At 40.9% G+C, this 24,656-nt stretch overlaps 1 protein-coding gene across 2 annotated transcripts in view; it reads left to right on the forward strand.

Moving 5' to 3' along the window:
* The window catches only part of LOC113644408 (LYR motif-containing protein 4B), a 45,280-nt gene that overhangs the window by 4,334 nt on the left and 16,290 nt on the right, over positions 1–24,656 (forward strand). For both annotated transcript variants that reach the window (XM_047811656.1, XM_027149235.2), the window contains exon 2: positions 8,620–8,740. In XM_047811656.1, coding sequence (XP_047667612.1) covers positions 8,620–8,740 — 121 coding nt within the window. The remainder of the gene's footprint in view (positions 1–8,619; positions 8,741–24,656) is intronic.

Here is a 24,656-nt window from a genome sequence, read left to right on the forward strand (position 1 = left end):
CATATCTCCATACCTTTACATCCCCACATCCTCACACACCCCCACATCATCATATCCCCATACCTTTACAACCCCAAAACCAAACAAACACCCACATCATCATATCTCCATACCTTTACATCCCCACATCCTCACACACCCCCACATCATCATATCCCCATACCTTTCCATCCCCATATCCTCACACACCCCCACATCATCATATCTCCATACCTTTACATCCCCACATCCTCACACACCCCCACATCATCATATCCCCATACCTTTACATCCCCACATCCTCACACACCCCCACATCATCATATCTCCATACCTTTACATCCCACATCCTCACACAACCCCCACATCATCATATCCCCATACCTTTACATCCCCATATCCTCACACACCCCCACATCATCATAACTCCAAACCTTTAAAACCCCACATCCTTCACACCCCCACATCATCATATCCCCATACCTTTACATCCCCATATCCTTACACACCCCCACATCATCATATCTCCATACCTTTACATCCCCACATCCTTCACACCCCCACATCATCATATCCCCATACCTTTACATCCCCACATCCTCACACACCCCCACATCATCATATCTCCATACCTTTACATCCCCACATCCTCACACACCCCCACATCATCATATCCCCATACCTTTACATCCCCATATCCTCACACACCCCCACATCATCATATCTCCATACCTTTACATCCCCACATCCTCACATACCCCCACATCATCATATCCCCATACCTTTACATCACCACATCCTCACACACCCCCACATCATCATATCTCCATACCTTTACATCCCCACATCCTTCACACCCCCACATCATCATATCCCCATACCTTTACATCCCCACATCCTTACACACCCCCACATCATCATATCCCCATACCTTTACATCCCCACATCCTCACACACCCCCACATCATCATATCCCCATACCTTTACATCCCCACATCCTCCACACCCCCACATCATCATATCCCCATACCTTTACATCCTCACACACCCCACATCATCATATCCCCATACCTTTACATCCTCACACACCCCACATCATCATATCCCCATACCTTTACATCCTCACACACCCCACATCATCATATCCCCATACCTTTACATCCTCACACACCCCCACATCATCATATCCCCATACCTTTACATCCCCACATCCTCCACACCCCACATCATCATATCCCCATACCTTTACATCCTCACACACCCCCACATCATCATATCCTCATACCTTTACATCCCCACATCCTTCACACCCCACATCATCATATCCCCATACCTTTACATCCCCACATCCTCCACACCCCCACATCATCATATCCCCATACCTTTACATCCTCACACACCCCCACATCATCATATCCTCATACCTTTACATCCCCACATCCTCCACACCCCCACATCATCATATCCCCATACCTTTACATCCTCACACACCCCCACATCATCATATCCCCATACCGTTACATCCCCAAATCCTCCACACCCCACATCATCATATCCCCATACCTTTACATCCTCACACACCCCCACATCATCATATCCTCATACCTTTACATCCCCACATCCTTCACACCCCACATCATCATATCCCCATACCTTTACATCCAAACATCCTCCACACCCCCACATCATCATATCCCCATACCTTTACGTCCTCACACACCCCCACATCATCATATCCTCATACCTTTACATCCCCACATCCTCCACACCCCCACATCAACAAATCTCCATACCTTTACATCCTCACACCCCCACATCATCATATCCCCATACCTTTACATCCCCACATCCTCCACACCCCCACATCATCATATCCCCATACCTTTACATCCTCACACACCCCCACATCATCATATCCCCATACCTTTACATCCCCACACCTCCATGTTCTTATATCTTCACACCCACTTGTCCTCACATCCCCATACCATCACATCCCTCATCCGCACACCTCCTTAACCCCCAAACCCTCATGTCCTTACACCCTTACATACTCACACCCTTAAATCCTCGCATTCTCATACCTTTAAATCCTCACATTCTCATACCTTTAAATCCTCACATTCTCATACCTTTAAATCCTCACATTCTCATACCCCCACACCCTTAAATCCTCACATTCTCATACCCCCACACCCTTAAATCCTCACATTCTCCTACCCCCACACCCTTAAATCCTCACATCCTCACACCCTTGAATCCTGACATCCTCATATTTCCACACCTCCATATCCCCACACCCCTATGTTGGATGGAGATGTCATTGAAAATGGTCAACGGTCCACGATCCTTACACCAATACAACATTTAAATGACTGTATATTACAATCACACCCCCAGTGTCACCCATATGAGGATGGGTTCCCCCTTGAGTCCGGTTCCTCTCAAGGTTTCTTCCTTTACCAATTTAAGGGAGTTTTTCCTTGCCACTGCTGCCTGAGTCACCTCAGACTTGCTCATAGGGGGATAAATACATACACACTGTGAACTATATACATCTAATAATAACCTAGAATTTTTATTCTGTAAATTCTTATTTCTTTTATTATTCGTTATTTCCTTTATCATTAACTATGTCTTCCTTCTGCTCTATGTTTATGTTCTGTAAAGCTGAATGTCTATTGTAAAAAGCGCTATACAAATAAACTTGAATTGAATTGAATTGAAATTTTGTGGCTGATGAAAATCTCAACCTAAATGAATAGGACTATAAGAAAGGTAAAATTGAACAATTTACAAATACTAATTCTGCTAATGAAAATGCTGAGTTTTCAACCTTTAAGATTCTGAATCTTGCAGCCAGAAAAGTGTCCACGAGATTTCAGTCGCTCCGTAACCTGAGACTCTCCTCTCCTGTACCTGTGCATCCTACACTAAGGATTACAAAGCACCCCATTTGATGTCCCTTTTTTTTATTTATTTATTTATTTATTTATTTAATAATAGTCTTTTCCTCTCGAATCGTCAGATTTGTTTATTTGAAGTGTCAAGAAACGTGTTTTCATTTTGCTGAAGCATCTGTATGCACATCGGGCTTTTACTGTACTCCAGGAGATGAAACCCGCCGTGCGCTCACTGTTCTCTCGCCGCCGAGCCGCATTGTGTAGTAAAATCTGCTAATTTATTCAGAGCCATTATTCACTGGGTGGAAATAACAGGTTTCAAGAAGCCATTGGAGAGCATGATATACCTTCAGATGATGGGCTGTTTACCTTCATGCTTAGAAGCCTCGAGCATCAGCCGGAAGAGGACGTGAACAGAATATGTTAGATTTCTAAGGAGAGCGCTAGATGCTGAAAGAGAGAGACGGACGGAAGGACAGACGGACGGACTGACTGACAGACACAGAGTTATGATGCAGTAGTAGAGTAAAGAGGAAAGACAGAGTGAATGAGCGACAGAAGGATATGCGTAACAGATGGAGAGAGAGAGAGAGAGGGGTTTTTGAATTCTGTTTCAGGTTAAGGAGACGACTGATCTTCATAGACACGACTGAGACGTAAACAGAGATGGAGAGACTCTGGGGAGATGGATGGGATTCACTGATGTTACATATACTGCTGAATCATGGAAGTAGGGCAGCTCTTACGCAAAACCCTCCTCCCTCTGTTAAAGCGAACCGAGGCACACGGCTTGTCTGCGCTGCCTAAATAAATGATCAGGAAAGAAATTCTCTCTACAGAGCACACTCACATGCTTTTATACTTTATAAATCAGCAACACGGAGCAGGATTTGTTTAAATGTTACACAGAGGATGTGTGTAGAACAGTGGTGGTTTGAATGTGCATTAGAAAATAAAAGTCTCTTTCGGTTAAATGGGTGGAATGATTTTTTATTTATTTATTTAGTTATTTATTTATTTAATTTTACACACCACCATATTCACCCACAAAGCCTGGCCTCTAAAACATGCAGAATTCTCTATGAGGCTGCGCAGTGGTGTTAGGGGCGTGTCTATTAAATGATTGACAAGAGGCCAATCCGAATACAGACATGTTATAAGTACCGATGGCGCGAGCATGTATTAATCGCTCATTAGGAGTGCAGCTTGTGGAGGAGGACATCAGCAGGACGTCCTACACTATGTCGTAATAAAGGCTGCACATGGCATGGGACGTCCTACACTATGCCGTAATAAAGGCTGCACATGACATGAGACAGGAGATGGAGAAGGACATTAGGCCCTGAAGTCCCCTGCTGTCCCCTCTGGGAGCTGAAACAGCAGTATGGTGATTCTCATTGCCCTTCTTCATTTGTTCCCTTTATCTAGTCACTACACCATTTCTGTTTATCTGTCATGTGAAGCGTTAATGAGTTCAAAGTGAATTGAATTTAAACTTCAGTTTGTTCCTGCTGTTTTTCTCTGTGTGTAGTCATTCTGCAGTCTGAACAGGTTTGTGCCAAGTTACATGCTGGAACTGTGACCTCCTTTCTTCTCCTCTTCTCTCCTCTCTTCTCCTCTTCTCTATTCTTTTCTCTTCTCTTCTCTTCTCTCCTCCCCTGTCCTCCTCTTCTCTCCATCTCTCTCCTCCTCTTCTCTCTTCCTCTTCTCTCCTCTCTTCTCCTCTCTCCTCCTCTTCTCTCCTCTCTTCTCCTCCTTTTCTCTCTTCTTCTCTCATCTCCACTCTTCTCTCCTCTTTTCTCCTCTCTTCTTTTCTCCTCTCTTCTCCTCTCTTCTCCTCTCTTCTCTTCTCTCTTCCTCTCTCTTCTACTCTCTTCTCTTCTCTCTTCCTCTCTCTTCTCCTCTCCTCTCCTCTATTCTCCTCTCCTTCCCTTCCCTCCTGTCTTGTCCTGTCATGTCCCCTTCTCTGTTCTTTTACCATCACGTCTACTCTTTTAACCTCTCTATCTTCTCTTCACTTTTCCTTTTCTTCACTTTGCACCTCACAACAATCTTAAAAAAGCTGCTTTTATTTATGTATTATTACAGGGGAAGTCTCCTCCCCTCTATTTTCTCAATTCCTCAACTCCCTCCTTTTAGATCTCCTCTGCAACTCCTCTATTCCTTTTCTTAATGGCATTGGCACTTACTACCTTCCCTTTGACCCAACTCAGCTTATTTAGCCTTTAAAGTCTGTCAATGGTTCGAATGTGTCTCATTAATAATTCATGGCTCATGTGTTTCCTACTGAAGTTTTCATTAAATATTAAGGGACTTTAATTGGTATCACTTTACACACTGATGAACCTTGTGTCCTGTTCACTAGGCCACTGCCCTGCACATGTAGGGAATTCACTGTGTTTGTGTGTCTGTGTCTTTGTGCATGCGTGTGTCTGTTTGTAGGTGTGTATGTGTCTGTTTGTAGGTGTGTATGTGTCTGTTTGCGTGTCTGCGCATGTGTCTGTATGCATGTGTGTGCGTGTGTGTCTGTGTGTGTCTGTGTGTGTCTGTGTGTGTCTGTGTGTGTCTGTGTGTGTCTGTGTGTGTCTGTGTGAGTCTGTGTGAGTCTGTGTGCCTGTGCGTGTGCCTGTGTCTGTGTACCTCTGTATGCGCGTGCGTCTGTCTGTGTGTGCGTGCGTCTGTCTGTCTGTCTGTCTGTGTGCATGTGCGTCTGTCTGTGTGTGTGTGCGTCTGTCTGTCTGTGTGCATGTGTGTCTGTCTGTGTGTGCGTGCGTCTGTCTGTATGTCTTTGTGTGTGTGCGTCTGTCTGCCTCTGTCTGTGTCTGTCTGTGTGTGTCTGTGTGTCTGCGTCTGTCTGTGTGTGTCTGCTTGTGTCTGTGTGCTCGTGTGTCTCTGTGCATGTGTCTGTCTGACTGCCTGTCTCTGTGCATGTGTCTGTGTCTGTCTGTGTGTCTGTCTGTATGTGTCTGTGTGTCTCTGTCTGTCTGTCTGTCTGTCTGTCTGTCTCTGTGCGTGTGTCTGTGTCTGTCTGTGTGTTTGTCTGTCTGTGTGTGTGTGTGTGTGTGTCTGTCTGTCTGTGTTTGTTTGTGTCTGTGTGTGTCTGTCTGTCGGTCTGTCTGTCTCTGTGTGTGTCTCTGTGTCTGTCTGTCTGTGTGTGTGTGTCTGTGTCTATCTGTGTTTCTGTGTGTGTGTGTGTCTGTGTGTCTGTGTGTGTGTCTGTCTGTCTGTGTGTGTGTCTGTGTGTGTGTCTGTGTGTGTCTGTATGTGTTGATGGGTTACACTGCTCTACATATTGGAGATAAACAGATTAGCAGTTTGATAGCAGATTTTTCTATTTATTCCATGTATCTGATTCACTTCATGTTCATCATCGTGCCTCAGCTGTTCAGCGTGTGTAGAAAATGTCAGAGCTGTTTGTTAGCGATCGAGCTGAACATACTTCCTGTAATTTGGTTTTGTGACTAATGGATCTGTAGGTCAGTTTTCAAAGAGCACACGATGTTGTTTATGTTGCTGGTCCTGAAACCAGGCTCTTTGGAAGTCTGAATATCTCTGTTTGTTTGAGGAAGGGGCTACTCATCACTGCAGGCCATGATTCAGGATCAATTCCCACGCTGATGATGAATGACATGGACACTGAAGACCCATGGCACAAAACCCAAGTCTATTTGTCAGAGTCAGATTGGAATCTTTTCGACACAATTTTTTGGTTTACTTTTGAGTAATAAAGTCTTTTGATGTTCCCATAGTTGCAAGATAAAAATAAAAAAATGCATAGAAATACGCCTCCGTTTTTTTCTGGACTCAGCGGGTAGGTGTGGATTCGGGTGCAGAGGCGTTTTATTCAAACAAGAACTCAATCAAAGCTCAAAATTAGGCCGGATTTGTAAACCGAGTCTTTAACAAACTACAGAAGATAAGAACTTGGGTGTGAGGCAAAAGTTTACCGGACCGCAAGGGTATATAACAGCAAACCAATCAAGAATGAAGCACCTAAATATAATTAGAGAGACAACAGGGAAATAAACCCACGGCAAATCTGTGGGCGGAGACGAGACTAAATGTAATCAATAGTACAGAGAGTGGGGAGGAAAAAAAACAAGAGCTCAGCACTGATGAAGAGGAATTCCTTATGAAATCCACAATGCTATACAATCCTCACCTACATTTACAATATCGGAGCATATTTACATATGATATGATGTAATAACTCTTGGATGCCACTCGTTTCTACATTTTAACTGCTCAGGTTTTTTCAGCTTTGTTTGAAGTATGTGGCTTAGCATGTGCAGTGATGTTCTGACCTGTCTGATAAATTCACCCTAACGCCGACTTATTTTTAATCTTCATCATCATCAGCAGCAGCATCTGGTGCCTTTGGATGGTATAAGAATAGGTCACCTAGAATAAATCCATCCTGACCTGGGACAGGGGTGAAGCGTTTAATGTATTTTATTTACTCATTTAAGAAATTAGATCCTTCAGATAAGCTGACAGAGAATTAGGTCAACATTTAGTGTAGTGGACTGTGACACAGATCTGTTGTGCGTTAGAGCTGACACTGGGTGAACCTCAGACCTTACAAGTGTACACGATGGCTCCCTCAAAGGCCTCGGCTTATTTTCGTTTAGCTTTAAACAGGCTGTCAATCAAGCCAAGATGAGTCACTTTTTATCTGACAAACTGCTGGGTTTTTTTTTTTGTGTGTGTGTGTTTTTTCTTTTCAAAACTCCTACTCTTCCTCCTTCTTTGTGTGTGTGTGTTTGGACATGTGCACTCTTGCTTTCTTTCCTGTTAACCTATTAGTTCTACCATCTGTCGCCTCTCTCTCTCTCTCTCTCTCTCTCTCTCTCTCTCTCTCTCTTTCACTCTGTCACTCTTGCCCCATGCCTCTCCTTATGTTTCCCCTCCTTTATTTTTCCTTTCTCCTCATTCACTGGGATGTGAGAAAGCTCTTCATCTGGCTGTTTAGCATCACTTTCTACACGTTGCCTGGAAGTGTTGTATTTGTGGCTCTTTTTTTGTTTGTTTGTTTAATGCAAACTGATGTACAGCAAGATGAAAATGCTGGAGTGAGGAATATCGTAATATTTTCGCCACGTACATCCCTAGATAGTGGCGTCTCTGTGGTTAAAGCTTTAGCCTCCTGCTCAGACATGTGAGAGGTCAGATTGTCCTGACCTCTGTGCTCTATGTATAACGAGTGGAAAGATTGTTTATTTGTTATCTTGCCTACTCAGTGCTCACCACCTCCAGTTCCACTTCTAATCACCAATACGCATGTAGATACATGTAGAGACTTGTATTAAAGTAACAGCCTCTGAAATGCCGCTACGTCGTTCTCTGGCTAGCTGATTGGAGCAAAGCAAAAATATCTTTGCAGAAAAACCACATGCTGAGGAGAAAGAGACAGTGTTCCATACCAACAAGACTAAAAAAAATGACATATTACTTACAACTCTGTTAGGAGTTTCTTTCATTTTCCTTGTTTTTCTTTTGGTTTTGTTCTGTTTTTTCCCGGTTCGGCTCGACCGATAAAACAAAAGCGTTTATATAAAATTAGCAAATAAGAAATACTAGCTAGCAGATACAGTTTTATGCTAATTTGTTAATGCCAATTAGCTTCTGCCAGATTTCCTTCACCATTAGCTACGTTAACATTTTCAGCTAAATCTCTCTCTCCCATGGGTCTGTGTCGAGCGCTGATTTGCAGCTTGTGTATCTCGTCTCTTTTCAGGACATACGCCCTGCGTAGGGTACGTGAGACGTTCAGAGACAACCGGAATGTTGAGGACCCGAAAGTATTGGAGCAGCTGTTGAGCAAAGCATGGGACAATCTGGCCATCATCCAGAGACAGGTACCACCTTAACTGGGGGAAAAAAGATTTAAAAAATACACACACATGAGCAGTACAGGCTGTGAGAAATCTCTCTCTCTCTCTCTCTCTCTGTGTCTCTCTCTCCTCTCTGTCTCTTCCCCCCCTCTCTCTCTCTCCCCTCTGTCTCTGTGTCACTCTCTCTCTCTCTCTCTCTCTCTCTCTCTCTCTCTCTCTCTCTCTCTCTCTCTCTCTCTGTGTCTCTCTCTCCTCTTTGTATCTCTCTTTCTCCTCTCTCTCTCTTTCTCTCTTTCTCTCACTCTCTCTCTCTCACTCTGTCTCTCTCTCTCTCTCTCTCTCTCTCTCTCTCTCTCTCTCTCTCTCTCTCTTTCTAAATCCCTCTATCCCTAAGATATATAACAGCAGTTATCGTGGCTGCTGCTGTTGTTTCAGAAACATATTGATGAGAAACTGCTGAGTCCCACCTGTCCTTCTGTCAGGCTTCCACACAGTACAGGGGACGCTTGCTCAGGCAGGGGGAGGGGGGAGGGCAGTGGTCTACTTCCTGTCACCACTTTTTTGTCCTTTTTATCCAGCCCAGCCCATCTAAACACTCACAGTTTTGTTTTTTCTGTTTTCTTTTCTTTTCTTTTACGCCACCTTTTTGTCGTTCTCGACTCAACGTCCTCGATCAAGCTGCTGCCTGAGTTTAGGCCGCTTTATCACAGAAGCTTCATTTTTATAGGCAGGTTCCCTACTGGCTTTGAATATTTTTGGAAGTGCTTAATTTGCCAGAAAAAGAAAAAACTCCTCTCGGAAAGGTCAGAAAATTAGCCTCTGGGGAAAAAAGTTCTTGCTTTATATATTGAGACCTTGAGATGATGACGTTTTGTCTGACCTTTCTGTCAGAAATTAGTTATAAATATGTTATTTACATATCAATTAAGAAGTAAGTGGTTTTATATGTAGCTTAAAAGTAATAAAAATAAAAAACATGAAAAGTTTGGCCTGAATGAGGCCTGAACTCTCTCTCTCTCTCTCTCTGTCTCTCTCTCTCTCTCTCTCGCTCTGTCTTTCTTGTATTTCTGTCTTTCTGTCATGTCTCCAATTTTCTTTCATGTCTCTCTCTGTGTCATTCTTTCGTGTCTATCTTTCATCCATGTCTCTCTCTGTCTGTCTCCCTCTCTGTCTCTCCCTCTCCCTATCTTTCTTTTGTGTAATAGCTCTTCTTTGATTTATCCAGAGCGAATTACATTTTATCTCATTTGATACAACTGACCAATTCAGGGTTAGGGGCCTTGCAGCAGCAGCTTCTGGACCTGAGATTCAAACTCACAACCTTCCGATTGGTAGTCCAACACTTTAACCACTAAGCTACCACATCTGGTTTCCCCAGACCACCTTGTATAGCAGACAAGTACTTTACTTTTTAAAGTTCATACTCGAACCTTTGTCTTATTTGTTGTGATTATATTTGTTTCTCTCTCTCTCTCTCTCTCTCTCTCTCTCTCTCTCTCTCTCTCTCTCTCTCTTATGACTGTGTGTGTGCTGATTTTTAAAGGCACTTGTAGTAGGTGTGTAGTTACACTGAAATAAGACTAATAACACACTCGAACCCACATATAGACCAGCAAATGTTTGGATTTATTTTTATTTTATTTTATTTGTTTTGTTCATCAAAATAATCTTGACAGATTATCACAACTGTTACGAATTTTATCCCGAAGCACTAAAGCCATTCGGCAGATGTTTTGGATGCAATTGAACTACACCATCACTGCTATGCTTTCAACTCTTTCAGTCGTTGAGTATAAACATGACGAGTCTTTTTCCAAAAAAACAAACAAACAGAAAAAAAAGGAAGTGCCAAAGTATTAGCATTTTAGTTCTAATGTTAATCCTTTAGCAGAATGTGTAATATATTTACACTCACATACAGTAAAGGGATCCCTAACTAAAATAAATAAAGTTTTAGCTTCTGGTACATTGACATTTTTCTGGGTCATGTGTAAAATTCACCCAGTTTAGTTCAGTCATGTTTAAATGTCACACTGATTCACTGTATGCACATATGTGAAGGCACAATTTGCAGTGACTAAGCCCTCCATCACTACAAGTATCTGACGTCTTGAGTATTCTGTGTGTTCTTGTCATCTGTTGAGGCTTTGTGTGTGTGTGTGTGTGTGTGTAGGTGGCACACACACACGCACTCCTGTTACCAGAGCACAGCAGTACAATAAGCTGTCTTTCAGAAACTTGCTGTCGAGTCAAACGCGGTGAGTTCAGACTGCCTGGAGAAGCGGGACCTTCTGCCTCACTTACAACCGTCCATTCTGTCTCCTCACACACACGCATGCCCTGCTGTGTGTCGTGACCATGCCAGTACATATGCCACCCTCCACCCATGCTGTGCTTTAGAGGGCATGGGAAGATTGGCACAAATATACCTCCAGCTCGCCTTAATTTGTACACATTCGTATATTTATACTCTCTGATACAAATAACGTCCCCTTCTTACAATAACACGGCTAATTTCCATGAGAAGAAACTGGTGTTTGGGTAAAATGTGTTAACGTCAAGGTTGCATTCTTCCATTTAAAAAAAAAAAGACCTTCTCTGTGGTTGTTCTGGATAATTATGTCGCAAAAAATCAGCTTCACAGCTTTCGAATAATCACAGCTAAGATTTGAGGAAGCGTTTCCATTAGACTGTTAGACGTTTGAAGTTAGCTTGACAGGTTTGGCTTCTCTTCATACTTTTTAATTACTATCTACATCTCTGTAATACTTTCTACTAACCGAGGCATTTCACTTTATTTTTTGTTCTATTGTATACAGTGACATTAAAGTACTTTAATAAATCTCAGAGAACATAGCAGTGAAAAAGTTCCTATTCAACTGAATTATTTGCAAATTATTTAACTATTTCCATCATCAGTAAAATTGGATAAATTTTCAGTAAAATTGGATTCAACAGACACTGACGAGGAACAATAACAAACACACATGGCCGAAAGTCCGAGCTGATCCCTGACTATATATATATAGGGACACTATTTTGCACGTACAATTCAATGTGAGCTGGAAAACGTGCTGTAACACGAGTTAATTGTCCTTATTAGATGTATTTCTCGTGTAATTTGACATTTTATTGAGAAGACGGTAGCGTCGCATGGAGCAATCTTGCCAAGATTTAGGTTTAGTAAACTTCTCTAATGGTAACCTTCAGAATCATAAAGCTTACAGTATGACTAGCTTTCTGCATCTTCAGTCTGCGCTCATTTCTTTATTTACTGAGAATTTTGGAGAAAGACAATTTGGTTTCAAAACCTAATTTCTTTTGAACTTCGTTATTTAATTTATTAATAAATTAGTCTTCAGTTGATCTTCATCCTGGTCAGAGTGTGGAATATGAAGCTTGTTCCCAGACCCTGAGAACCCAGAGGAAGCCTGTAGACTGGTATAACATGAGACTAACCCACACAGAGACTAACCCATGCTCAGGAATAATCCAGGACAAGTGTTTATTTTCTCGCAGACACACTGTCAGATGCACCGCCTTCTTCTTTTAGTTTCTTTTATTCATGAAAATGAGCATAATGGCTTTCACACTGTATATTTATTTACTCTTGTTTGCTCATAAAAATGCATATTATTTTAAACCATTAGATCATATAATATATAACACTTAATTTTCCCCCAGAGGCTAAATTTGGAAAGGAATTTGCCCCTGTTTTGTTGTGTCCATGTTCAGCATTAAATAGTGATAGTGACATGTCATACGGCTAAGTACGGTGACCCATACTCAGAATTCTCTGCATTTAACCCATCCAAAGTACACACACACAGTGAACACACACACACACACACCGTGAACACACACCCGGAGCAGTGGGCAGCCATTTATGCTGTGGCGCCCGGGGAGCAGTTGGGGGGGTTCAGTGCCTTGCTCAAGGGCACCTCAGTCATGGCCGGCCTGAGACTCGAACCCACAACCTTCGGGTTACGAGTCAGACTCTCTAACCATTAGGCCACGACTGCCCCTCTATGTCTGACATTTTTTCACGTGAACATAAACACTCGAGTTTTTATTTATTTAGATGATTTAGGTGATATCAAACCCATTTCAGCTCTTTCTAGATGTCGTAAGCATCTAAAATCTGAAGTTGTTATCCTCAGCCGCTACAATACGGTGTAAGATTTTCCCAACAGAGAGGAAACACACGTCTCACACTCAAAGTCAACAGTCCTGAATGTTCCCATAAGTCCATTCCACTTGCATTATAACAATACCAGTGTACCTGTAAAAGGGTTTTATATATATTAAAAAGTAAAACCATAGAGGGTCACATTTAATACAGTAATTAGTGCTTTACAGCACCACCCTGTGCTCCATTGTACTGTGAACATTTGAACACTTTATGATTTATAAGAACACCCCCCCCCTCCTCCTCCTCCTGTGAGATATACCAGGAAAGCCTAGGGATATTAAAGTAAATGCGCTCTTTGCAATATTGATGTGCCCGCTGTTTGCGAATGCACTTTAGTTAGTGTAACAAGTCTAAAAATCTGCTGCCACGGGTAGCAGCCCATGCCACAGCAAAGCGTCTCTGCGGGAAGCTGCTCCAAATAGATCCCCTAATGGATTTCACGTCAGTTTCCAATCAGGCTGCACTGTATTTTCATCTGACCCCCTTTTATTTTATTTATTTTATTTATTTAACTAACCAGCATTTGATTTCTCATTAGTTTTGACTACAACTCAGACAAATAAACAGCAGACTAGAGAGAAATAAGAGCTTTTGTTTGCACTGATTTCTTAATAGTTCTCACTAAAGCTTATAGGGTATTTATCTATTTATTTATTTGTTTGTTTGTTTTTTTATATTTTTGTTTGTTTATGAAATTATATTTATGTATATTTATTTATTTTTTTATTAATTTATTTTTGTGTTTCTGTTTGTTTTTTGTTTGTTTGTTGATTTATTTATGTATTTATTTATTTATTTATTTATTTATTTATTTATTTATTTATTTATTTTTAGGCCCTATCTAGAAGCTTTGGAGGCATGTGATAAACAAGTGCATATCTGAGCTTTCAGGCAATGAGCCAAGCCTAATTGATTCACATCTTCTCGCCTGTCCTCCTTTTTGATTCATATTTATTCCTCTCGCCCTCGGTGGTATATTTCCGTAAAGCCGAAACGAGTTCCACTGGTGGCAGCGGCTGTAAATCTGGCCAAGGACTGTAGCAGTGTACGTAAGTATGTTACCTGTTATACAGTCAGTTTTATGCCCATGGGAAGCCACAGACATTTCTGGATAGTTTATTCCTGAGAATCATCATGCTTGTTTTGTTTTATCGATAGTCTGATTTAATTTGTTTTGGAAATGAAATCTTGGAACAGCGGATGGAAAACGATCCGATCGGAATGGGTTTTTCCCTCTAGTTGGATACAGCCAGATGAGGTTATTCATCAGTCAGGCATTCAGGAGTGACAGTGGAATCAACTGATCTTGATTTCCAATTTAGGGAATCAATTTGTAGAAAAATATCCAAAGATCTGTCATTGTCCACAAGTACAGTAGTGTAGACGAAATATTAACTAGTCTTAATTTATACAATTACTCACTGTACATACATCTAGTTTCAGTGTCTTTAAAATATCGAAGTGTCCTAAGAGTCTGAAAGGCTTTATTTAAAAAATAAATAAATAAATGAATGAATAAAAACGATGCACATTAATCTTAGCAAATGAAAGTATCGGTATAATGGATTATAAATAAAATATGAAATATTTTTAATGATAAAAGTAATAAGTGTGTGCAAATAGAAAAATGAAATATAATCATAAAATTAAAAAAAAAGTTCTTGTAATTGTTTTTATTTTTTTATTTTTATTTTTTTATTTTATTGTAGTGTCTCTTATGAATTAAGAAATGTATTGAAAGCCACAATCTCAGTCACAGATACCTTGATTTCTTTAGAGACCACTGATTTTCTCAGTATTTTTACTGTGGAACTGAAAATAGTGGTGTAGACTTGGTTGCTGGTGGGTAAATATCATTTCCTGTGCTTTTAGCAGAATCTATACAACCATCAAATAAGAGACCTTAAGGCCAGGACTATGATTGTTTGTATATCCTGTACTTATCACCTGACCATCACACCTAAATGTGCTTGTTGAACATTTCAGAGGTTTAGTGACCTCTTTGCTGATATAATGTACTCCACTCCTCTGGGAAGGATTTCCACTAGATGTTGACTGTGATATGTTGGGGTAAGGAGGTCTGGGGTTCAGTCGGTGTTCCAGTTCATCCCAAAGGCGTTCAGTGCGGTTGAGTCCGAGTCAGAGCTGTGTGCAGGACACTCGAGATCTTCTACTCGAAACTTAACACACCCTGTCTTCGTGGAGCTTTTGTGCACAGGCGCATTGTCATGCTGGAACAGTTTTAAGCCTCTTTGTTCCACAGAAGGGAAACTATAAACATACAGCACACAATACATTTGTGCGCTTCCAAATTTGTGGCAGTATATTGGAGAAGAACCACATATGTGTGATGGTCAGGTGTCCACGAACTTTTAGCTACGTAGTGTATGTGAAACAGTACAACGGTGCTCATCAGTTCTTCTTAACATTTGCAGGAGTCATATATATTATTAATTGTTGAGACAGCACTGATTTACTGGTCTAAAATATAATCATAATGTCTATTTGATTCCTTTTTTTTTCCCCATATAGACATCTATTTCAAACCAAAATGTGCAAAAATGAAGGAAGTGACCAAAAAAGGGAGTTCTAGCGATAGTGAAAGGTTAATAATAAGTAATAATGTCGATTATGATTTGCAGTGTAAACAGAACTTTTGCGACGTTTCTCTTGCTGCATAACGATCACATCTACTTAGTCTGTATTCAGGACACATTTCTCGTTTGAACTACTACAGTACATGTGGCTGATCTGGTAGGCAAACGCTACACTAACGAGGATTTATTCGTTCTCTGTTGCATTTCTTAATATTTATCCAGCTTCCTCGTCTGTCTGTGGCGTCACTAATTAATTCATCAAATGGCATGATGTCAATTCTGTCTCTTCTTAAAACAAAGTTGGGCTGATGAGTCAGTCAGATCAACCACCATCTTCCTCAGAAATAGCCTTGAGCTCGTGAACAATATTTGCACAAAAAGCAAGAAGTGTTTAATCCCAGCAGAACTGGATAATCCTAGTCGAACAGCAGGTTGGATATTACTGATGTACAAGGGAGTGACTCATATTCCTTAGGTCAGATATGCAAACAGATGACGCAGGAAGAAGTGTCATGATCGTCGGCCCCGTGACAACAGACAGCGATCACGTCTCATCCGGTGATGACGAAGGGGCGACCGATCACGTTAGAAGATTTATGCTAACGGTCGGTTTTCGACTGGAGAACAGCACAGAACTTTCTGATCTGCTCTAACCAAATATATGGATGTTTAAATGAAAGCGAGATTAAATTTCCTTGTTAACAAAATGTTACTATAATTTAGAGTTCTATAGGAAGTTAATGAAAAAAAAAAGGTTTTCAGCGAACTTCTGTTTGTGTTGGTTTACAACGATCTAACTTGAAATAAATTACTGACCTGCTGACAAGCCAGAATAAAATCCCTTTGTCCGCTTTCACCACAAAAAAGACAAATGCTTGAAATTACATCCTTTTTTTTAATAGTCTGTACTATTTAGATTTGTTTTGTGTTCTGAAACCCACTGCTTTCAACCAGTGGTACAACCAGGTGTACATTTTAATGGCAATATATCCAATTACTAATACACTTTTGTCACCCAAATTATAGCCTGTACATGTTTTTTTTCCCCATGTAACTTGGGTTCTGCAACACTGCTTTATTAAATTTTATTACTTATTTATTTATTTTAATTTATTATTATTTTTATTTACATATTTTCCCCCTTTTGCTATCAGTTGCCGTTAGTAAAAAAAACCTTCATTGTTCCATTAGAGATGATTCTACCCTGTACACGGTGCACAGTGTAAGTGTACAGTATATACTGTAGTGTGTTTTTTGGGACACAGCTTCGGTTTTCGCTGCTTTACCGAGTCTAAATTCCAATTGTGGTCTCTATGTGGTTATGAAATGTTGTAGTATGAGGTCAAAGTTGCCTGTTACGTCTGATGACTTCACGAGAACGGGCGAAAAAGGTGAAGTTACAGAGTATTGACTTACTCTCATGATGTTGTACTGGAGGAAACTTTTCACCACTTTGCTGCATCAAGCAATAACCAGAGCCATATCACAGACCCTCAGAGCCCATTGTTTTAAATTACACTTTTTTTCTTTTGTTTCTTTACTACCTTCACTGAGAAGAGAAGCAGATGGAAACCGAGCATCTCTCTTATGGCGACAACGCGCCGTGATAAATCCATATTTTATTACCACATGGCCGTTATTATTAAATGCGTTATTGAAATCAGCTGCTTGCTCATCTTGCTGTATTGTTTGTTCATTTTTTATTCATGAGAAATAAAATGATCACACGCTAAACATATTAATGACAACCAAAAGACACTACGACCACACTGAGCAAACTATTGAATTATTAAAGCAATGAGAAAAATAATTACTGGTGGTTCAACTAATTCAGCTCTTTCTTGGCGATGATGAGGATGGGATTGGATCTGACGACGTGCTTTCGCCACTAAAACCCTCTCAGTTCTTTTTCTTTACTAGTCCTCTCTTTTCTTCTCCTCCGTTACTGGTGTACCGGATTTCCTCTCTTCTGCAGGCTTTCCTCTCTCGGCACTTTTTCCTGCTCGTCTTCAACATACTGATTCGTCTTTCTCTTTCACTCTGTCCTTCTAGCATTCTCTCTTTAACACCATTCAGCTATTCTTAGAGTTTTGTCTCACCTGGGTAGAGCTGTGAAAATGAATCTCTAAGTGTCTGAATATGATTCAGATGATCAGTGTCTGCATTCCAGAGCATAAATCCTCACCATGGTTTTATGCTTTGGCCATAAACATAGAGCTGATGTTGAAAATGAGAGATTTAATGATGCTTTTGTCCTGAGTTGTTCTTTAATCATTAAAACCAAACTTTCGGAGCTCAAGACTTTAACAATTCTTCCTGCTTTTATTCTTATTCCTTCACTCTACTCTTCTTTCTTCCATTCCAGCAAACATTTCATCGCTTCTTAAATCCCCATACTATCCTAATTTTCTTTTTTTCTTTTTGTCCTATTTTTCATTTCTTGCTTTGCATCCTGTATCTTCCTTCCTTCCCTCCCTTCCCCTTCCCTCATTTTCCCTTTCCATTCGTTTTCCTTCTTTTAGCCCCCTTCCTTCACTTCTCATCTTTTTTCTCCCTTCCTCCCCTCCATTTTCCTCAAATATTTCTTTCCCTACGTCCCTTCTTCAGCTTACTTCCCCTTCCCTTCTTTTCCTCCCCTCCCCTTTCCCTCTGTTCCATTTCTTTCTGCCTCACTTCTCACTTATTTATTCTTCTTCCCTTCCTCCTTCTTTCCTACCTTGGCCCTTTTTTCTCCCCCACTCCTTTCCTTCCCTCCTTCTACCCCCTTTTTCCCCTTTCTGTCTTTTACTTTTCCTCTTTTGCTTTTTTCCTTCCTGTCCCTTAGTTTCTCTTCCTTTTCCATCTTTTCTTAGCCCACCTTTCCCTGTTTTATTCCCTTATTTTATCTCTTCTTCCCTTCCCTTCTTGTCTCCACTCCTAATCTCCTTCCTTGACTTTCCTTACTTTTCCTTTCATCCCTCTTCCCTTCTCTTCCTTTGTTCCATTCTTTACTTCACTAATCTCTTACCCGTTGTTTCCTTTATTTCTCCCTTCCTTTCTCTTTCCTACCTTTCATTCTTTCTCAGTTTTTTTTCACTTTATTTTCTATTTTTTTATATCAAGTTGGAGTCTCACATGTCTCCTTTCTGAGTTTGAGTTATCTGAGCTTAGGAGACGTTATTGAATTGCAGCAATGATGCAGGAGTGTTGGACAGTTTTGCTCAGTAGTTTAGCTTTAATAGTGCTAATTGCCCTGGCTGTCTCTGAACTTAGACATTTGATGTGATAGATTGTCTGCCATGTCATGAGCGTTTATTTTCTATGGATGTGAACCGGTGTCTGTTTAATGTGTCCCATACACCATGGTGTATATCTAATGTGGCAGTCGGGAATCTGCATGTAAATGCTGTCTGCTGTTTGCAAGTCGCCTCTTAAGGTGTAAATACCTTTCTCTCTCTTGTATGGCTAGATGGCTGTGTGTGTTTCTGTCTCTGCGTGCCTGCTTGCACGTGTCTGTCTGTGTATTTGTGCATGTCTGTCTGTGTATTTGTGCATGTCTGTCTGTCTGTGCATGCGTGTGTGTGTGTGTGTGTGTGTGCATGTCTGCTTGTGTCTGTCTGTGTATTTGTGCATGTCTGTCTGTCTGTGCATGCGTGTGTGTGTGTGTGTGTGTGCATGTCTGCTTGTGTCTGTCTGTGTATTTGTGCATGTCTGTTTGTGAGTGTGTGTCTGTTCTTGTTTGCGCATGTCTGTCTGTATATTTGTGTGTATTTGTGCATTTCTGTCTGTGCCTGTCTGTATTTGTCGGTGCCTGTCTGCTTGTGTCTGTCTGTGTATTTGTGCATGTCCATCTGCGTGCATGTGTGTCTGTGCCTGTCTGCGCGTGTCTGTCTGCATATTTGTGCATGTCTGTTTGTGAGTGTGTGTGTCTGTGCCTGTCTGCACATGTCTGTCTATGTATTTGTGGGTATTTGTGCGTGTCTGTCTGTGTATTTGTGTGTGTGTGTGTGTGTGTGTGTGTGTGTGTGTGTGTGTGTGTGTGTGTGTGTGTGTGTGTGTGTGTGCGCGTGTGCGCGTGTGTGTGTGAGTACACGTGTGAGTGTTTGCGTGCGAGTGTGTGCTTCATTTATGCCACACCTGGAATAAAAGCACAGCATAAACAGTGAATTTGATGGACATTAATAGCCTAATATCAGTGTGACCTGAGTTGAACTTGCTCTAGTTAGCTAACACAGTGTCTGTTTCTTTGGACTATCCTTATTGTCAAAACAAACTAGCTATCTTGCTTTAAAGGAATAACATTATATCAGCTGTCATGTAGATAAAGGAGGAGTCAGGTTTTATACTAAATATTCTATCACCCCGTCTTACATTTATAAACAGCTCCGTACTTTAGTTTGCTTAAAATAAAAGTATTCTGCTTGTTCTCTTGAACTGTTGAATTTTCATGAGAAATGTTCTTTAAGTAGTTACATAAGAACCTTCATCCATCCATCCATCCATCCATCTTAATTAGTCACAGTGGATCCATGATGTAGAAGGAGTACACCTTGGATGGCTAATCCACCAACCAGAAAGTTTTGGAAAACTGTCAGCATGGAGATTCTCCATGGACATAATAACCCACATGGTCATCAGATGAACATGTGAAACTCCACAAACAGTAGCACAAGCTGAGGAACCTGGAAGCATAATAAGTTTTACATTCACTGCATTATGGACCTAGCAGTAGCAGATTGATGGATTCAATCTCACAACCTTCAGGCTGGTAGTCCAACACCTTAACCACTAGTCCACTACATCATAGGTCTTTTGGCATCTTTTATTTTTCTCCTTCTTGGATTCCCAAGCCTGCACTGGAAACACGGAGCATTGGGTGAGAGAGAACGATCCGTGATGCAGAAGCTGTTATTCATGTAGACATGTTTCCCAAAGCGAGCCGGGACTAACACACTTTTTTTTTTTCCGATGTCCGAATTAATTTCTTTGTACTAAAGAATTCATCATCGTTGGTATAACTTTAAGGTGATGGCATTTGATATATTAATTTTATTTGTTGCTTTATCTTCAGTCAAATGAAAAGTCTTTATTATTTTTGCATTATTATTATTATTATTATTATTATTATTAATAGGCAAGCGGTCATGTTGAGTGTCGTGTTCAGTAACGTTCACGCGCTTTAGTAGATAGATTCAGCCTTCAGTCTGAGACATCACCTCTCTCAGAAGAGACATTTTCTTCTGTCTCTAATGTGTCTGTCTGTCTGTCTGTCTGTCTGTCTGTCTGTCTGTCTTGGCTAGCTGTCTGTCTTGGCTAGCTGTCTACATGTTACCCAGTATTACCCCTATCAGTATATGCTTAAAGTCCATGCTAGGCTGTAATCAGATATTCTGAAGCTTTACATGATTAATTAACGCTGGTGATTAATGAGTGATTAGTTATCCTGCACCACACTAAGCATTGTTGCTCTGTCCAGATTGGTTTGTATGACCCTCATGCCTGATTTCTCAGAATATGATCAATAACGAACTCATCCAGGTTCTGTGAAGGTAAAGATCAGACAGAAAGGGATGATCACACAAACTGAAATGTTTACCTGAAAAGGTTTGTGGAACTGGAGCTGCGTAACATTCATTAAGAAGGATACCAGTTACAGGATGCCGGCGCAGCGTGACAGAGGTGTAACGTGTCGTCTCTCACGGTGGCTTTTAATGAGGACTTAAAGTGGAGTGTTATATAAATGGGACAGCTGCTTTATTTGTGTATCTGTAAATGACAAAAGTCAGGACAAGGAAAAAACTGAAGGTTTTCACATCCATGGTTTATTTATTTATTTTCTTTCTTTCTTTCTTTCTTTCCTTTGTCTTTTATTCTTTCTTTTGCTCTTCCTGTTTTTTGCTGTTTTCCTTCCTTTTTTCCTTCATTTTCTTTCTTTCTTTCTTTCTTTTTTCGCTCTGTCTGTCTCTCCTCTCTGTTTTTTTGTTTTTCATATCCCAGAAGAAATGGTCCATGATTTTCTTTCTTTCTTTCTTTCTTTCTTTCTTTCTTTCTTTCTTTCTTTCTTTCTTTCTTTCTTTCTTTCTTTCTTTCTTTCTTTCTTTCTTTCTTTCTTTCAACAATTTTTTCCTCTAATCACTCCCTCTGCTTTATATCATATATTATATTCCAAATAGGTTAGTACTTCCTCTCTCCCCCCCTCTCTCTCTCTCTCTCTCTGTCTGTCTCACAAAATGTCTCAAGTGCAGTCGTGTTTTCAGAGGGCTTCTTGGCATCCGATACAGTTTCAGCCGTGTCTGCCCAACGTCTGGTGTTTATTGATTAGAACTCCTGAAGGAGATCAGAGTTAAAGCATGTGTCTGGTCGACAAACGCCCCTTATCTGCAAAAAGCAAGATTTTTTTTTTTATTATTGTATGAGAGCCTTCAGACGCAGCGATCAGAGAAGTTTGTGTTAAAAAAACGAAAAACAAAGGCAGGGGGTGATAAAGAAGGCAAGTAAGAACATTGTGAAGCGAAAGAGCCATTATCTGGGCTGGCTACTTTTAGCTCTTCAACAGAAGCAGTGCATTACCAAGTAGCTCCCTCTCTCATACACTCTTTTGTCTGGATCTCTCTCTTTACATTTACATTTACATTTACAGCATTTGGCAGACGCCCTTATCCAGAGCGACGTACATAAGTGCTTAAATCTCTAACACTGAATACATTAATGCTGGTTCACTAGGTTACATACTTAAGATACCATGAGTTTAAAACATTTGTTCAAAGTTACAATGAAAAAGTGTCAAAGGTTTTTTTTTTTTTTTTTTTTTAAATGCAAAAGATAAGGAAAGTGCTAGTTGAAGTGCTTCCTGAATAAGTAGGTCTTCAACCGCCGCTTGAAAATAGCCAGTGACTCGGCTGTCCGGACCTCTATGGGAAGTTCATTCCACCACCTTGGTGCCAGTACAGAGAAGAGTCTTGTAGTATACTTGCCTCTTACCCTGAGAGATGGTGGAACCAGTCGAGCAGTGCTGGTAGATCGGAGGTTGCGGGGTGCAGTGCGAGGAATGATGAGGGCTTTGAGGTAAGAGGGGGCTGGTCCATTTTTGGCTTTGTAGGCCAGCATCAGTGTTTTGAACCGGATGCGTGCAGCTACCGGAAGCCAGTGGAGGGATCTCTTTCTCTCACACACTCTCTCAGAGGGAACTGTACACATGCTCAGATGGGTGTTTCTGGTTCCAATTAAAGGGTGAGTGTGATAAGCTATGAGGCAGAGCAAACTCTAGCACAACGCTCTCTCTGTGTGCTGCAAGAAAGCAGTCCTCATTAGTTTCAGTGTGTGTGTGTGTGTGTGTGTGTGTGTGTGTGTGTGTGTGTGTGTGTGTGTGTGTGTGTGTGTGTGTGTGTGTGTGTGTGTGTGTGTGTGTGTGTGAGCTCTTTGCTCCACATATTGTCATAATAAGTTGGGAGTGCAGTGCAGTGACTGAGTGAGTGTAGTACGGTCTGGGTTTTATGCAGTGCATCATACACGGAGTATAAAACCCTGAACGATCTTCACCCTTACTCGTTATTACAATGTCTTTAGTACAGCTTAAGATTTTTCTATTACTTATCAAACAGTGTCTGTCATGATTTGTAAACTTGAGGCCACTTTTATAATGTAATCTTATAATAGTGACGTGACATACGGCTAAGTTCGGTGACCCATACTCAGAATTCGTTCTCTGCATTTAACCCATCCAAAGTGAACACACACACTGTGAACACACACCCGGAGCAGTGGGCAGCCATTTATGCTGCGGCGCCCGGGGAGCAGTTGGGGGGGATTCAGTGCCTTGCTCAAGGGCACCTCAGTTGTGGCTGGCCCGAGACTCGAACCCACAACCTTTGGGTTACAAGTCAGACTCTCTAACCATTAGGCCATGACTGCCCCCATAATATAATATATATAATATTCACATAATATTAATATAATGTTTTATATATATTTATAATGAATAATGTTATAATGAATTAATATTCACATGATATATATATAATATAATATTCATATAATCACAACAAATAGGACAAAATTCATACCCAGACTTTGTTAGTATTTTAAGAGTAAAAAAAAAGAAAAGCAGAATGGACTACTTTGCTATACAAGGCGGTCTGGGGAAACCAGATGGACTACCAATCAGAAGGTCGTGAGTTTGAATCCCAGGCCCCCTGAGCAAGGCCCTTAACCCTGCATTGGTCAGTTGTATCAAATGAGATAAAATGTAAGTCGCTCTGGATAAGAATGTCTGCTAAATGCCTTTATTGTAAATGTAAGAAACCGGATGTCGCAGTTTGTGATCAGAATGTGTGCAATGATCTTTTGCTCATGCGAAATCATCAAAACAAAGAAGAGCTATTACACAAAAGAAAAGAGAGAAGAGTGGCACGAAAGAAAGACAGAGAGAGACACGAAAGACAGAGAGAGACACAGCAGAAAGATAAAGACAAGAAAGTAGGACAGAGCGAAAGACAAGAAAAAAGACAGAAATACATGAGAGACATGAAAAAAAGAGAGACATGAAAGAAAGACAGAGAAAGAGAGAGAGAGACACGAAAGACAGAGAGAGAGAGAGAGAGAGAGAGAGAGAGAGAGAGAGAGAGAGAAGAAGGGAGAGAGAGTGAGAGAAGACAGAGAGAGACACAACAGAAAGATAAAGGCATGAAAGAAAGTAAGAAAGAGAGAGAGAGAGAGTGAAGAAAGACAGAGAGTCCAAGATCAAAAATCAAGTCAGACATGAAAGATGTCACTAAGAAAGAACCAGCCAAAAATGGCGCATTGTTTTAACCAGTCCTACTGTTTTACTTAAGAGTTTTTGAATATGCACATTGTGGTGTGAGCCTTAAGTGTGAGCCCTTTTTAAGGTGCCTTGATGGGGTTTGTGCTTCCTCCAGCACAAAGGTGTTGAAGTGCTGAAACAGGGGAAGAGTTGTGACGAGCCCCGTACTCTCCACTTCATTTATGTAGGATTTATTCTTCATCAGAGCTGTGCTTTTTACAGGCTGTGCTGAGCCGGCCAATAAAAAGCGCACCCCATTACTCGTGTGTGTGAAGCCGGAGAGGTGAAGGGACACGAACGAATTGCTTAATGAGGGAAACTTAAACAGAGTCCCTTTAATGATTTTCACAACTGCATCTCTGTGCACCTTTC

This window comes from Tachysurus fulvidraco, chromosome 3 (genome assembly GCF_022655615.1).
Source record: "Tachysurus fulvidraco isolate hzauxx_2018 chromosome 3, HZAU_PFXX_2.0, whole genome shotgun sequence".
NCBI lineage: Eukaryota > Metazoa > Chordata > Actinopteri > Siluriformes > Bagridae > Tachysurus > Tachysurus fulvidraco.